The following is a 17,805-nucleotide window of genomic DNA, read 5'->3' as shown; positions in this document are numbered from 1 at the left end:
GTCCAATAACAAGGGGTACAATCCCTAAAACTTAACAAATGAAATATCTAAAGTACTAGTCTAAGTTTGAAGAAAATAGACCAAGCAAAATAAGAACTCATGGAAGGTTCGAAAACTGGCTCACCCTTGAATTCGATCTCAATCAGTGATCTCCCAAATGAGGTATGCCAATAGCGGTCTGAAAACGCTTCGTACTCAATCAAAAAATAACAAGTGATGTATTAGTACACAACCATAGTGTACTGGTAGGATCACACGGCTACTCCCATAAGCATAATATATAACGAACAATCACAAGACAATAAACATGCATATATGAAATACAACTCAGTTTTCATTTTAGAGTTAACATACTGTCTTCCATCAACAATGACAAGTAAAGGTAAGCATAACAATCGGAAGTAGTTCTCTCATGGAACCTATATTCAAATTGTTAGTTTTGTCGGAACATGACACACGATACAATGCATGTGTCGAAACGTGATACCCAATTCAATATATATGTCGAAACGTGACACCCAATCCAATATATGTATCGAAACGTGAACCCAGTTCTTTCTTTGTTGACTTTCTATAACGACAGGAACATATCATTACAATATGGTTCCAAATATTTTGAAGATTTTTTAGTGTATTGTTATGAATTCAATTAATATTATTTCATTATTTTTTATTTTTTATTTTTATTTAATTTCCTTTAAAATTGAAAGAGGAAAAAAAAAGAGTGAGCAATTGAAATAGATAAATAGTAGCTGGCACAAAATAAAATTATCCAAAGAGGCGAACGGGTTTGGAAAAGAGAAATTTCAAACAACTTTATAAAGTTTCCCTCTCCCGCGTACAATTCACAATTTACTCACGCACGACGAGGAAATTAACTCTCAGATTTTTGTTCGCTCGAGTTTTCTCGTCGGCTCTCGGACTCAGAAGCTCCCCATTTCACTGTGAGAGCTCCGCTCAGGAGCACAGAAGTAAGTCTCAAATTCTTAATTTCACGATTTCACTGCGACGTTTGGGTTTGATTTATGAGAAAACATTTCAACCTAGTTATTATTTTGTTGACTTGAATATGAACTATTAGTACTATGTTTGGAATTAATTTTCTGATTGTGCTAGAAAATTTTCTAGTTAAATGACATGGTGACAGCTTAATATTTAAATTGTGATGCCGTAGTGGTGCAGCTTGTAGTGCTGCTGTTTTTATTTGGTTATTTTGATATGAGATTTGTGTTTGTGGTGCAACTTGTAGCCTTTTTGTGTTGTTAGGAACTTGATAAATTAGTAGCATACAAGGCTTGTAGTGTTGTTACTGTTGTAGCTGCTGATTGACTGATTGAATAGCTATAATCTATATCATAGTGTTGTTTTGTTGTTCCATTTCTTTTCCTCTGGTCCTTATATAGTTATCACTTTCCCATTTAGTTGAAGTTTCAAGGAAGATTTCTTTCAACGATGTTACAATGGATGGGTGGGTCAAGGAGGAAAGTTGATACTGTAAGTGTAAAAGGAAATTTCTTATTATTCTGGAGATTTACTTGCATATTTCTGAATTTGTAGGATAATTTTTTTACATTTCAAGGGAAGCCTTGGAAGCACAATTGAGCAAATTTGAAATTAGGTGGAACTACAGCTCATTAGTGTGGTTTGTTAGTTGATCTCTAGTAATGCATGTCTCTGGAGATGGTAATGGATTTTAAGTAAAGTTGTGGTTAATACAGTTAAAACGAGGAGTTACATAAAATTTTACATAAAAGTATATTAAAAGATGAAGATCACCCTTTAGAGATTGGGAGCTCAAGCATATTCCTGAAGGAAATGAAAATATTCTTAATCCATGTAGTCCTGGCCTAAATCTTCTTGTGAAAAAGCCTGACCTCCCACACTTTCTTTACACGAGTTTAATTTTGCACAAGCCAGATTGCAGGTTTGTCGTGACAACATTCAGCTTACTCCACCCCCCAAAATTAAATTTTAAAAAAAGAAATAAGAAACAGAACATCCATCTTCTGTTGAAGGCTATCAACTTGTTCTTGTGAAAGTTTGATTTGTTCCCATCATTTTTAAAGATTTAATCTTATTGTGCTTTGGGAAATGTTTTCATACTAACATTTTCTCCTGTGATTTGTATTATCCTTTCGGGGGATGGAAAACCATCAGTCAAGAAGGTCAACACAGAAAAGGTATTAAAACATCACCCATCGGTCTTTATTTGATTGGATAATTGTTGTAGCTTTACTCAACCTCAACATAGGTCAACATTCTTTGATACTGTTCTCTTAACTTCCAATGTGTAGAGATTTAGACTAAGGGAATCTTAGTAGCTTAGGGGGTTGATTATTTGAACTCCCACCTTGTTGGTGAGGGTTCAATTTCCCATATTGTAATCCCCTCTTTCATTTCCACTTCCTTAACCTTGTTTAAAATAATAAAAAATGATTAACGGCTCATTTGGACATGCGATATGAATTCATGATTATAAATCGGATTGATTTGAAGTTGAAGTTTTGTTTGTACATGTAATTTGGATTTTTTCTCATAAACATGAAAACCTCATTGAGTTATGAAAACTATCAAAATTTCCGCAATTCTTATACAATTTTATCAAATGAGCAAATTATAATTCATAAATAAAATATCAGAACAGCCAAAGGCACTGAATTGATAAATCACATATCGCCATGCTCCTCTTATAAACAAATATTTTTGATTATAAACTTCCAAGTACACATAATTTTATGAAGATTCACTAGTCAACTAGTAACTAGTTATTCTTTAAAATAATCCTTCCACATAACACCGGGCATGAGTAATTCCATTTTAAAACGATGAGTTTTTTTTTTTTTTGACAAAATATAAACATATGGGTCAAGAAGTTTCCTAGTTTTTTTTTAAAGAAAACTTATGGGTCAAGTTCTACATTTAAAACAATTTGAAATGGTGATTTGGAATCCCAAATCATGCTTTATGGAGAATTTGGAATATGATACTGTATGTCCAAGCATAGGCTAAGATGTAGTTGGTCTATCTTATAGGCAAAAACAGTACTTTGAGCAAAGAAAATGGCGAGAGCAGCAGAAAAAAAATGCTAGAGAGAGCTTCTTTGATGAGAAAAGCCCTTGTAATCAGCAAGAAAAGAATAGTCGTTCACTTGATATTCTGAGTTTACTGAACGTGTCAACAGGTTCTGGGGAACACAAGTCAAATGTCCACTCAGGTACTTTGACTTCAATTTTTGAACTCTCCAAATTTTAAGCATATATAATTATTTGCTCTCTGGGGTAATCGACAATAGCTTTTGGTGCTTGTTCATGTTTCTTAGTTTGACCTAACTCAGAGATATTATAGTCGCACAATCCCACTATTGGGTTACTGGTTGAAGTGATTTTCAAATGATTTATTTTGCTTTCATATTGTTACTCTGTACAACTCAAGCTGATGAATCTTATTATGTGAAATTTGAAAAGATATACACACACATAACACTATAATGTATACCTTTCTTGGATCTTGGGTAAGATCAAGTATATGTCCACCCTACTCTAATAAATTGTCTCTTAAGTTGCATAATGGTGCAAAATTGGTCTGCAATAAGTACAGTTGTCTCGTCCTTGACAGAAATAATGTGCCATTTTTGGTGAATGAAAAGATGTATATCACTTATTAAATATCTCATTTTGCCCACCCCACCCCGCAAAGAAAAAATACTACTTGAAGGTTTGTTGGAAGGATATAATGGTGCTTTTCCCGCAGCCCGTCAATCAGTTAACCGTCGACATATTTTCGTTATAGTCATATAGTAGATTGGTTATAGTAGGTACAAGGAGAGGTAGAGGTAGACCGAAGAAGTATTGATGATACGTGATTAGACAGGACATAATCTAATTTTAGGTTACCCAGGACATGATCTTAGATAAGAAGATGCGAAAGACACGTATTAGTATAGAAGGTTAGTAGTTAGTGGAGTGTTGTCTTGCTTTTCGAGAGTTTGGGCTGCTTGGTTTTTTTGTCGCTAGCTGTTTATTCTAGTTCTTCACTGGGATATCTATCATCATCTATTGTTTATTGTGTTTCGATTATCCCACTATTTTGTTGTTCGTGGTCTTTTAGTGTAGGATTTGCACTCCCCCTTTGTTAGTTGCTATGTTTTTTCCACTGTTTTCTTCTTTCTTGTACTTGGATTTTCTGTACTTGGGCCGAGGGTGTTTTTGAAACAATCTCTCTACATCCACGAGGTAGTGGTAAGGTCAGCGTACGCTCTACCCTCCCCTACCCCACTATTGGGATTTCTCTAGGTATGTTGTTCAGTTGTTGTTGACATCTGATAAAATTGGAACAATAAAAACATATATGTAACAGATCTTACTTGTCAAATAAGTTTATATCTCAACCTGCTCAGCTTGAGGAAGAAAAATCCTTTAAATTTGTGAAACATTAAATGAATGATGTGCATTTTCACTTACTTTAGATCTCACGAGAACTTTTGAACTAGTTGCTTACAGCATGCAACTTCATTAGCACTTATGTCCCAGTGCAATGATTTCCTATCAGGTACTGTTAGGATTCTTCTTTGACAAATTTGTTTACTGTCATTTCCAAGCCTTCAATGATATGACAACCTTATATACATTGTTTATGAATTATAGATCGCAATAAGGAATTGATACAAAATTTCATTATACAATGTGACCGTGTTAAAATTGCACTTATGTCAATTTTCTTTATTTGATGAGTGAACCTATTCCCTTCAATAGCTGAGTGATTCTCGATCTCCAATTTGAGGCCTATTTTCTTTTTCATTACTATGTTAGCAAGGCATATTTATGAGGACAATCAAATGCTGCAGCCTTCTCCAGTGATTCAAACAAAAGAAGACATTTATCTTGTCTCTCTTCAACATAAGGAAGGTAGTACACTTGCTTTCTGGCAAAAGCTGGTTTTCTGAAGAGTATAATTGTACATTCTTGTCATTTGGATGTATTAAGTATGTGATTCATTTTCCTAATAGGAACGTCACCAAGCTCCCAAGATAATGCAGCCTGCCCAAATCGGTAAGTATGTTTATGCTGAGTGGATTGTCCATATTGAATTGCATAAACATAAAAAATGTCGTAGGTTTATCTTGTTGAATTGCATAAATACATATATAAAAAAAATCCTTGAGGAAGCTTGCTTGAGTATATTTTTAATAATAAAAAGATGCTCAAAAGTGTAGATGGAAAAGCTTTAAATCCATGCCTGATTTGGATGCTAGCAATTATTAGAAGGTCCAGAATCACCTTAAACTGCATTCTTAGTATTCTACATGTTTGGTTTTGATGTCAATGAAATAAATTTTTTCCTGAAAAAAGTTCAACTAATAGTTGATATTTCTCAGAGCATCAGTTGGAGCACCTGGAGGTCATGAGAGAGGCAATGATAAAATAAACCCACTGGCAAACTCTACAAGCAAACGTGAGTATACTATTCATATGGAAGTGTTTGCCTGCAAGCTTCTGTAGTACTTACCTGTCAAAAGAAAATTTAAATGGCTTGTTAAAACATCATTAGCAATAGGATTAACATTCTGATTGGAGACACTTCTATTTGAATTTCATCTTATTATTGTAGTTGAAAGTAGAAGTTCATGGTATTACATCAAGATATCCTTTTGTCCATAGCTGACAGATGTATATCAACTGTAAATTTAATGGCCCTACTTTAGAAAAAGCACTTCCCAAGTATATTCTCTGCTTTGAACTGTCAGAGCTAGAATAATTATTACCATATATACTAAAATCTCAATTTTGCAGAACTCTCTATTTTTGACATACTTGGTGATGATGGACCGAACTGTGAGTTGGAAAGTTTAACTCGTGAAGGCCATGTTGCATTTTCGATTGAAGGTATATTCGATGGTTGACCATGAAGCAATTACATTTATGTTTTTTGAAAGACTAACAATTTTGTACCAAGGGTGTGACCTAGTGGTCAATGAAGTGGATTCAGAACCATGAAGTTTCGGGTTCAAATCCTAGCGGAGACAAAAAAAAGCAAAACACTAGGTGATTTCTTTCCATCTTTCTTAGCCTTGATGGGCAGGATTACTCGGTACCTGTTGGTGGTGGGAAGTGACAGGTATTCCATAGAATTAGTCGAGGTGCGCACATGATTGGTTCAGAAACTACAATTATGAAAAAAAATCCTACAAATGAGTAGAAAAGCTCAATTAACTTCTTCCATTTTCTTTTCTACTTAATGCTCTTTATAGAAATCTTTTTAAATACTCCTTTTGTTTCAATTTGTTTGTCTGGTTTTGACTTGACATAGAGTTTAAGAAAGTAAAGACTTGGTTCTTGTGGTTAAATATGCTATGTGGAAAGTTGGCATTAATAAGTTTCAAAAAAAGAAAAGTGACATTCTTTTTTAAATGGACTACGAAGCAAAGTTAGATGAACAACTTAAAAATGGGTTGGGTATCATATTACTATTTTTCTTAGCATTAGTCTTTGAGAACGTGTGTTGCATGTTTATCCTCTATCATTATTATAATAGAAAATTAGCGATTACACAACAAATCTATAGAAAATTATCTAGCAAAAAAATGCAAGCAATTGTGCCTAACGGAAAAAATCATGTTAGAAAGATATGTGCCTACCTCATTCGTATTGGCACAATTCGTACCAAAGTTCTATTCAATTATCTACAAAATCATTACGTCATTTTTTATCTCATAAGTTGTTGGACAAAGTTTTAGCAGTTTATTTTCATGTGAGAGATCAAACTCTTAAACATCAATTAAAGTTATTAGCTACATGATTAATATGATAAGCAAAAAAACAAGAAGCTAAGCAAAAAGCAGAAGAAAAAGATGCTTAAAACAACATGGGAGAAGAGCTTTATGCTCTTGTAACCAAATTCAAATATTGCCATTAGTAAAGAAAGTGAATGAAAAAATAAAACATTCAAAACTATCTCCGGGTAATAATATATAGCCATATACTACAGAGATTTGTGAAAGCTTCTCAAATTAATATCGCTAAAATTAATATTGAAATGATCTAAACACATGCATATTATATAAGTTAGAGAAAAGATACCAATAGGGCCATATGACGAGAAGATGAAAGGGTGAAGATGGAAGACAACTAATAATTGAGGAACCGTTTTGACAAAAGGAATGATCACAACTATTCAAATTAATCACATTTTGCTACTGGAAGTATTTATAATTAACAATTAATAGGAGTAACTTTTATGTAGTGAAGATAAAGGTGTGCAAGGTTTGTCTTTCTTCAATATATTTTTTAGTTTATTTTTAAAATTAGAATGCACATTTAAATTAATTTCTGACAGATGCAAGAATATGAGAGTTATGGTTTTGAAGTGCTAGAAGGTAAATTATTTTTTGCTACTAAACATTGTTATGAGTAGATTTTAAATGAAGAGTAAATGGTCGTTCAATGTTTGATAGATATTTCATAATTCAACTTTTAACTTTAGGAGCTTCCCACTTATGGAATAAGTACGAATGAATGAACGAATGATGATGATGATGATGATATGAAAAGGGTGGATTTTGAAAAGTTTGTCGTGTGGAATCCCAAAGGACCAAAATAGATGCAATGGTTTTACTTTAAGAACATATGCAAATATTAGGCCTGCGTTAAAAGCTGTTGTTGTTGTTGTGGCTCCTCTACTATATATATATGTGTGTGTGTGTGATATATATATGATTATTTCTTCATTTTCCTTTCTACTTTATGCTCTTTATGGCATCATATCCAGTTTGCAGAGAAGAGTACGGAAGAACTGTCTATATTTGTGTGGCTTTCAGATCTCCTAGAATGAACATTTGATCAGATACCTTTTTGCCTTGCTTAGGTTTAGGTAAAGTTGAAATGTCTACCCCAGTCCATTCACCGCAGCTACCTGGCAGGTAAATATACTCTATTAATCAAGAATAACAGACCATGAATAATAATTTTGCAAATTCCATCTTGACAAGATTTCTATGATAAGTATTGTTAGGACTACCCTTGGAAGTCAAAGACTATGAATAGGTTGTAAATTTTAATTAACTATGATAGCTGCATACATCAGTCCTATCGACTGAAAACACCATCTGCACATTTAGGCGACTTGCCTTACTTTCCCAGGTTTCGAGGAGATCATCTGGCTGTTAACATGACCTTTTGGATGATAAAGTGTATGTTTTAACTAAATCCGCTTCGCCACTGACATAGACCTTCATAAACAGAGTATGAGACATTAATGTCATGGATGTATTTTACAGTAATGCTACTTCCAGCAAGAAGGAATTCCAAATTTCCGTAGAAGCTCTTAACTATTTCCAGATAAGCAAAAAATTAATACAGGCATTCTATAACCACCAGATTCCTTGATAACGTTCCTGACTTAGCTGACATCAGTACTTGATAAGCAAGGGTGTTTGGATACCACACTTTTCTCCAAACAGCTTAGCTCAGTACTCTAGCCACTAGAAAGTGATCTGAGACTCTGAATCCCTCTCTGAAATGTTTAGTGTTCTTAATATTATGTCTTATATAACCAAGCCGTGGATATCCTTTCGATCAATTCACACATGCTTCATGCTTATCTTACATTCTGGAATTCTAGATCAGTTTTTGGAGAACTATACACCTGATTGCTTCTCAGGTTGCTATATTTAGATACACAAGCTTCCTAAATAATTAGTTTTTACATAGGACCTTAATCAAATTGGCATGCTTAATGGTTTTAGTTCTTCATATTGCAGTAAGCTGAATTAGGTGGCACTTCTTTTGTGCTTTGTAGCTACAACCGCACTGAGTTGCATGGAAATCTTTTTTTGAGGATTCAGTTGCATGGAAATCTTTGAAAGTGCTCCTTCTAAATGCTTCTTTTTATGTTGCATGACAGCAGACTCTTATCATATGGTAGGCCCTCACCCCCAAGGGCAAGGAGAAAAACTCTCTCATCTGACTATCTTAACAAAGGAATAGATGGAATTGAACTTGAACTGGTGAGAGCACTTCCTGATGCTATTACATTCTGTTTTAGGTTGCTAGCTTGCTACATGTTTACTTCTAGAGCTTCCTTCCAATGACTTGAACTCCTATCTTTGTTAGTGTCTCCTTTCCGTGGGATAGTGGACCATTACCTCTAGAAATCTTTGCGCTTTTACTTCATTTCCTATAATTTGTAACTTACTGTTGTCAATTTCTTTTTGTTTCACTTGTGTAGGGTGTTTAGCATGGCATTAGTTTTTTGTTGATGAAACTATTTTTTTGTGTTCAGTTGTCTAAATTCTTTTCACCAAAAGAAGGAAATTGACTTTTGTGAGCATATGCGCTTTTCGGCTACAATTATATAAACTTACACCAGATGGCGTTCTTCAACGTAAACCTCATGTCAACCTGTTTTGAAACACCGCACCTATGCCCTATCTCTACTTCCTATCACTACCATATGTCACATATATTTTTACCCTATCAAACGGCATACGGTAATTTAGGAAATACTTAATAAAGTTCTATAAAAAATTATTCCATAACACACCCTTCATCTACTGTATCTTATGATATCAAACGGGCAAAGGCTTTGGCAATAGGTGTTAAAACCAAGTTCAAGGCTTCCGACAACTAGATGTTTAGTTTCAGAATTCATAGCTTCTTAAACGGTTGGCATCTGAATCTGAAATCTACAGATTCTGTGTTTATTGGTTCAGTTGATGTAAACCAGCATTTTATGCTCTTGATCTCGAAAAGTGGTGAGATACCTAAGTTCTATTCCATGCAATTGTTTTTCAATATATGCGTGCTTTATATATACACACACACACTCCATATGTGCATATGCTTATTTTGTCAATAAGCCCCTCACCATCTGAAATGAAAAATGAAAAATAAAAAACAGTTGGTTCTTTATGCAAGGATTACTGCAATGCAGATGTCCATCCCTCATCGGCTCAGTCATACTTGGTTATATGGAGCTCGAATTCCTGATCTCTTCGTTTCTGGTTATATTGACAAACTACAGGATAGCATGATGGTGGATGTAGAACGACCTTTTCAAACGATTCCTTTTGATGGATCCTCTTGCTCCAGGGGAGTACAAGATTTACCTGGTAGTGCAGAGCATACTTTACTAGATACCAAATGGTTCTCCTCTAATAACAACTTCACTTATCTGTACACTTCTGAGGATGACGAAATCTTCGGCAAAAACAAGGAAAATTCAAATACAATTTTGAATGGTAGGGTCCTTAATATGTTTTTTCCTTATCTTTTCTGTCTTCTGCAATGACACCTACAAAGTGGTGTTGAGTTGGTTTCTTGAGTATCATTTTTATTTAGGGTAAATCTCTGTTCATTTTTCTGGGAAAAGAATTATAATTCAACTTTGTAATTCATTTGGAACCGTTTGTTGAGAGTTTGCAAAATCAATTTTTAACTTTTCGGAAAATTTATTTGTTTGAACTACTTTGCAAACAAGTTCCAGAAGTCTGCAAACTTAGACAAATGCCAAGTTAATAACATCATAGCTAGTTAACACATTTAAAGTTCCCATACATATATCTTTATTAAGCTTGAATTTTCGACATTGTTTTTGACAGTTCGCCAATACTAATAACATGTTTCTCTTGAGAGGTTACAGAATTAACCCTGTGGTACAGAGCTTAAAATTGGAGAAGTGCTTTTGAAGTTTCATAGAAATTTCAAACCTTTTGGCACTTCCACATCTTCTAAGGTTTTGCTTCGTTTTACAAGTGACATGACTACATCGTGTTTTATGCTTTACATTCAGCAAATTCCAGCTTCCCACTTCCTGAAAGCTTTCATGAAGATTGTGGTTCACGTCATTTAGATGCTGTTTCCACTGATTTTTGGAATAGCCAAAGTTGTGTGATGCGAGAATTCAACTTTGAGGACTGTTATTATCAAGATTTTGCCAATTCTTGTAGTGCCAGAAATTATGGGAAGCAAGACATTTATTTTGATGACTCTTATCATCAGAAGCAAAGGTTTCCCCATGTATCACTTCAATCTTTAATTTGATGGTGTTTGTGTTCTATACTGAGGGTCTTCTCCTTGCAGGATCAGGAAAGCCAAATCAGAATTCAACATAATAGGTGCTTTACATTTCTGCTATAAGAGATGCTTTTTTGAAAGATGTACATATTCTTTTACCTGTTTTTCTTCTCATGGTTCTATCAAAAAGTCATTTAAATTCTCCAAGTTCAAAAAATATGAACTGTTCAATATGGGGAGCTAAAGTGGAGTGTTGTTGAATAGTTTTTCCTGGTATTATTGAGATTATAGTTTGGGCCAATAAGTTGCATTTTCTGTGGTTTGATGTGTTATTCTCTCTTTAACAGATTCAGCAACTCCCTATACCAAGCACTTCAAACCAGAGAATTGCAGTGACTCAGATGGAGAATGGTAGGCACATTTTGCTGTAGATGTGAGGGGGATTCTTTAATTGGTTTAAACTCTTCTATTTCTTTTTGGCAGGTGTTCCATGGGATGTACAAGTCCTCATTTAATGGATTATATAGACCATGTTGATAGGACATGGTTTGCAAATGAAGATGCAAGAGATAATTTGAGTTTATTGAGGTTGCTATTTGAAGCTCTTTCTGTTTACTGGTCTCTCTGCTGGGCCTTTTCATTTTCTAATGAACTAATCCAGTTTATTCTTGTGGATATGTTGACTTCTCTGCAGCGAAGAGTCATCCACTGCAGGTCAATGTCATTTGTACTCACTGACTTGTTGACTTGAGCAATATAATCATTTTTATTTTTCTCCATCCAGTGGTGGGTGACTTGGACACACAACAAAATATGAACTCAAATAATAAAAGGAGAAGCCAGGACGTATCTGATTGGAGGAAAGAGGCAAAATTCTGTGAGAAGTTATTTGCTAAGGAAAGAAACTGCAAGAAGAATGATATCCAGCAAGGAAAGCCAACAAAGTTACCATGGCTACCGAACCAATCAAGAGCAAAGCCAGAAAATCACAGTTCTGTATTTTATGAGAAGAGGTCAGACATGAAGAATGATGGACTGAGTGAGGCCAGATGTGGTCCAGGAGAGTCAAATTCAAGATTCAGATCTTTCTGCCAAGCTTCAGTGTCCAAAAGATATGCATCCACTTGCTCCGACTTCTTGGTTGGAGATGTCCTTGCTGATCAGGAGCCTAAGTTACAAGTTGACTCCCTACAGAACCTCGAAGGGTCTATTGAATATCCTGGTGAATATGCACCCTCATGTTTTATGATGGAACCAATGACTTTTGAACTAGATAGCCCCGGATGCACCTTCAGGAACTTGTTTCAGGATGCCAAGAAGGGTTGTGGTACTGAGGATTCATTACATACTCTCGGTTCCCATGGCACACTAACAGGACACATTGTAAGAGATGTAGGTAAGCAACCTAATTTCCTGAGCGATGGAGATAAAGGTATTGATGTCCTACCATTTGATAGCAGCCAGTTTGTCCCCAATACTGAAGTTTCTGGTAGGCGCAAGGGTTTCTCATCAGGAAAGAAAAAGTCAGTGGATGGATCAAGTTCTGTCAATGAGTGTAGTAACTGTGAGGAACCAAAAGAAAAAACTCCAGAAGTGAAGGACAGGACAGGATCGTTTAACTACTCTGAATGTGCAGAAGAAGCTTCTTCCTCTGTAGAGATGTCCACTGTATCAAAGGGGGATCAGGACAGTTCATCTAATCAGGATACCCAATCTTCACTTAGATTAAAAGCAGAAGATGAAGGTCGAAGATTTTCCTCCTTTGCGATCCTTATTTTTAAATTAGTCCTTCGTTTATAATTATACGAAGTGTCTTTGTGCTTTGCTAGTTACAAAGGATGACAGCAGGTCTTCATCAAAAGAAGGAATGATAACTACACGACAAAGTCACAACGTTCACCAAAATGGGCAAGTTATGATGCTTGAGGCCGTATCCTTAAACTTTTACATGTGCAGTTTTTGAAGGGAGCACAGAATTAATGAACTTGGACGATGGTATGGTACTCTTATCAAGTTTTAATAGATAAATGCAAACATGAACATTGTAATTCTATAGTTGGCTTTTTTAGCATTTGACCTTCATGTGTTTTTCGCTATGGTTTAGACATATGCAAGTTATCTTGTGTTCTAGTGATGCATGACTGCCATGACTATTTAAGTTGTAGAACCAGATTTAGGCTCAGTTTTGATGCTTGTGCAGAATATATCTTTTTTGGGGGGAGACTAGAGAGAACATGCTTTTAACAGAAAACATTAGAAATTAAGACGGAGTGACGTGATTGACTCAAAATAGCTAATAAAATAGATAAAAGAAAGATAATGTTGTCAATGATCACTTTCCCTTGAATTGTTAGTCAATAATCAATAGTGCCATAGTCAATTTGTGCTCCTTTTTTCTTTAATTTTTCGCTTATATTCCTGTCACAGTGCACTGTTGTTCTACCTCCCGATGCATAGCCATCAACTACATGGTTTGGTTACTTTGGTCATATGACACCTCAATTTCGTAACATCTGATTGTTTGGTAGGCTCTAGTATAAATTCTTTAGCACCTTCATGCAAGCACCTATATTGGTAAACAAAGTCAGAAGATAAAACACGGCATAATATGTCTAGTTTTGCTACAAACTAGAAGCAATTATTAGGTTGCTGCTTGAGTAATTACTTCTTGATTCAGGTAAGACGTTCTCGTATGATACAATAACCACAAGTATCTCTTTCAAATTAGAGGGTCCCTGTCATTTAGAAATGTTTCAAATAGTGATTACTTCTGAAAGTGTGGAGGCAAAGAAACTTTTGGAGAGGGAGGGAGAGAGGGTGTCCTTAAGGCCCACTTAATACCTTCAGTAACGATCAAGTTATGTTCGTTTCCTGCAATATCAAATCAAAGAAAGTGTATAAATGCACAAAGTTCTAAAAGATAACATGTCATACATGCTGATCACAGGCATTGAATGATGGACTGGTGATAACACATCACATGCATTGAACTGACCCACTAGTGACACTATTTTTTCCAACCATAAATATATAATGCCTAATATAACCTGATATTTTCTTTGTTCCATGGAGGCAAACATTAGTGACTAGAGCATAAATAAATATGAGCAAATGTTGGACTGTGAAAGAGGTATGGAGCCTCATATTGTATGTTTCTTCATGGTGTTTAGCTACATGGATGAAGAGAGTAGTTATCAAAGTGCTGCCTACTCTTGTATTCTTGCTGTATTGTCTCTCCATAGCCCTACTCTTCTGCCCATTCTCTGCAGTAGTCACGGCAGCAAGGAACAGCTCAAATTCACAACTCCTCATAACTTGAAGAATTTGGTAGTAATTTTGTGAAGTAGAACACATTATTTGGAGTGTCAAAAGAAATTAGTCACAAATTCATTGCTTAAGCAAACAAGTTCATTACATGTTCAATGCTTGCATAAACCATAGCCATGTTCTCTATTAAGTCTATCGACTTGTTACATTGGGTACAATTTGCTATAGACATTCTAATTCTTCAATTTCTTTAGAGTAGTTGGATTCTTAAACCTTTATTAATGCATCTTCAAATGGTAATTTTATTTTGTCTACAACTACAGGAGTGGGAATGCCAATTAGTGGAACTGAGGGCAGAGCAAGGCAACATTAAAAGACTCGTGTACTTGGTATAAACTACAGCTGAGTAAAGTAAATAATGGCAAATGTCTGCTTATTGATGTTCGCTAAGAGGTATACAAGGCTGCATGAATTCAAGATACGTTCATACATTCACCTTTTCTTGTCTTACCGAACCTCACACATGATTTTTCTTTTTGACTTCTTTAATTCAACGTCATAATTGAGTTCTAAATATTTCCCTTGTAGATCTATTTGTTTATCATTATTTGAGTTTCTTATTTTCATTTAATTTTTTAATTTCATTTTAGTGCAAAATATGAGAAATAAAAAAGAAAAAGAGTGACTGAAAAAAGAAAAAAGTTAAAAGTGAACTTTTTACAACTATATTGTAATTACAAAAAAATATGGGTAAGAAAAGGATGAACGCGGCTGCGGTTTTTGAATAGAGATCTAATCTTTAGTTTCCGCCTTTATTACCTTCCATGTCTTCACCATTAACTTTTTCACTTGCTCAAAGTTTTAACCCAAAAAATATTTCTTGTCTTATCAATGAATTGAACACAAAGTTTAGTCTTCTGTGACAAATAATTAAAGATGTAGATCGAAGTCTAAGCCTATTGCATTTGTCATAACAATATAGAAAAGATAAAATTTCTTTTTTATAAAGAGAGGTTGTTCTGATATCTTGCATCCCATCAATAAAAACTATATGCATAACAAGAAATTGATAAATTGATATTTTTATTTGAATTTCATTGGAATTTTTTATTAAGCAAACATGATATACTCTTTCAATAGAAAGTTGCTTTGGACTCGTTTGAACATGTTCCATTTCTAAGTCTTAACAAACGTCAATGAAAAAATTCGGTCATTTTATTTCGTGATTTTCGGAAAAAAATAATTCATGGGATATAACACACGAAAATTGATAAAATCTGTCTTTGTCTTTTTTTTGGCTCGTTTGACTTGAAAATGCACCATTTTCTCCACAGGGCGAACTGGTTCCATTTTTAAGGTCTTAATAGATGTCCATGAAAAATTACGACTATTTTGTTTTGGATTTCTGAAAAAAAAAACATATTCATGGCTATAACACACAAATTAGTAAAATCTGTCTTTTCCTGCTTTAGGATTCGTTCAAACTTGAAAATGTATTTTTTAATCTGCGGAACGAACTAATTTTATTTCTAAGCTCTCAAAAGACGTCAATAAAATATATCGGACATTTTATCTTTGAATTTTTCCAATAAAAAAAATTCATTGGTTATAGCACACGAAAATGGGTAAAAAAAAAATTCTTTTGCCTACTTTGGACTCATTTGAACTTGAAAATGCATCATTTCCCCGCGGGATGAACTGATTCAATCTCTATGGTCTTAACGGACGATCATGTAAAATTGTGGCCATTTGGTTTCAGAATTTCCGGTTAAAAAAAATTCATGGGTTTAACACACGAAAATTGTTAAAATCTGTCTATGTCTTCTTTATGGGCTCGTTTAAATTTGAAAATGCACCATTTTTCCCTACAGGACAAATTGATTCCATTCCTAAGTCTTAACCAACATCCATAAAAAATTTCAACAATTTATTTTGGAGTTTTCGAATTATAAAAATTCATGGGTTATAGCACACGAAAATCGGTAAAATCTGTTTTTGCCTTCTTTGGGGCTCTTTTGAACTTGAAAATACACCATTTTTCCCCGCGTGATGAATTTGTTCCATTCTAAGGTCTTAACGGACATTCTTGAAAATTTTCAGTCATTTTGTTTTGGTATTTCCAGATAAAAAATAATTCATGGACTATAGCATGCGAAAATTCATAAAATCTGCCTTTGTCTTCTTTAGAGTCCGTTTGAGCTTGAAAATGCACCATCTTTCCCCACGGGATGAACTGACTTCATTTCTAATCTCTTAACGGATGTCCATGAAAAATTTAGACCATTTTATTTTGAGATTTCCGAATCAAAATAAATTCATGAGATATAGCACAAGAAAATTGGTAACATTTGCCTTACTTTTGGAGCTCGTTTGGAATTGAAAATGCGCCATTTTTCTCCGCAGAACGAATTGGTGTCATTTCTAAGGTATTAATGGATGCTCATGAAAAATTTTGATCATTCAGTTTTTAGATTTTAGGATATTCAAAATCGATGGGCTTTAGCACAAGAAAATCAGTAAAATCTACCTTTGCGTGCTTTAGAGCTCATTTGAACTTGAAAATGCACCATTTTCCCCGCAGAACGAACTGTTTCCATTTCTAAGTTCTGAACAGACGTCCATGAAAAATTTCAGAAATTTTGTTTTGGAATTTTTGGATTAAAAAAAAAACAATGGGCTATATCACATGAAAATCGGTAAAATTTGTCTTTGCCTTCTTTGGGGCTCGTTTGAACTTGAAAATGCACCATTTTTTGATTAAAAAAAATCAAAGGACTATAGCACAAGAAAATCGTTAAAATCTGTCTTTCCCTCTTTGTGACTCGTTTGAACTTGAATATGCGTTATTTTTCCCCGCGAAATGAATTGGTTCCATTTCCAAGGTCTTAAATGACATCATAAAAAAAGTCATTTTGTTTTGAGATTTCTACATAAAAAAAATTTATGAGCTATAGCACACGAAAATTTATAAAATCTTTCTTTCCTTGCTTTATGGCTCATTTGAACTTAAAAATGCACCATTTTTATCTGGAGGATTGACTGGTTCCATTTCTAAGGTCATAATGGATGTCCATGAAATTTTTTAGCTATTTTGTTTCGTGATTTTCGGATAAAAAAATCATGGGCTATAGCACTTAAAAATTAGTAAAATCTATTTTTTCCTACTTTGGATCTCGTTTGAACTTGAAAATGCATCATTTTTTCACTAGGGATAAATTTTTTCCATTTCTAATATCTTAAAAAATGTCCATAAAAAAATCGATCATTTTGTTTTGAAAGGTCATGATAAAGAAATTCATGGACAATAGCACAAGAAAATCGTTGAAATCTTCGTTTGACTTCATTGAGGCCCGTTTGAACTTGAAAATGCATTATTTTTTTCTGCGTAATTAACTGGTATCATTTCTAAGGTCTTAATAAACATACATGAAAATTTTCGATCATTTCATTTTGGGACTTCTTGATAAAATATTTCATGGAGTATAAAACACAAAAATTAGTAAATTTTCCTTTTCCTACTTTGGGGCTC

At 34.3% G+C, this 17,805-nt stretch overlaps 1 protein-coding gene across 5 annotated transcripts; it reads left to right on the top strand.

Moving 5' to 3' along the window:
• Window positions 1-726: 726 nt before the first annotated feature.
• LOC101254418 (uncharacterized) lies at window positions 727-14,907 on the top strand. 5 transcript variants are annotated; one of them, XM_069288923.1, is made up of 19 exons: window positions 727-971; window positions 1,423-1,494; window positions 2,158-2,180; window positions 3,033-3,214; window positions 4,809-4,904; window positions 5,006-5,048; window positions 5,375-5,451; window positions 5,790-5,882; window positions 7,861-7,915; window positions 8,902-9,001; window positions 10,018-10,234; window positions 10,786-11,002; window positions 11,076-11,110; window positions 11,357-11,420; window positions 11,493-11,597; window positions 11,704-11,723; window positions 11,794-12,753; window positions 12,839-13,004; window positions 14,600-14,907. In XM_069288923.1, exons 2-18 carry the CDS (start codon window positions 1,453-1,455, stop codon window positions 12,970-12,972), a joined length of 2,463 nt encoding a protein of 820 aa, XP_069145024.1. In that variant the 5' UTR covers window positions 727-971; window positions 1,423-1,452; the 3' UTR covers window positions 12,973-13,004; window positions 14,600-14,907. The 5 variants fall into 5 exon arrangements, with proteins under 5 accessions (XP_069145024.1, XP_010326094.2, XP_004246941.3 ...); XM_010327792.3 differs by having other exon boundaries at window positions 11,076-11,152; XM_004246893.4 differs by having other exon boundaries at window positions 8,899-9,001.
• The last annotated feature ends 2,898 nt before the right edge of the window (window positions 14,908-17,805 follow it).

The sequence above is a fragment of the Solanum lycopersicum genome, chromosome 9 (assembly GCF_036512215.1).
Source record: "Solanum lycopersicum chromosome 9, SLM_r2.1".
In the NCBI taxonomy this organism is placed as follows: Eukaryota; Viridiplantae; Streptophyta; class Magnoliopsida; order Solanales; family Solanaceae; genus Solanum; species Solanum lycopersicum.
This window is presented reverse-complemented; position numbering and strand designations above follow the sequence as displayed.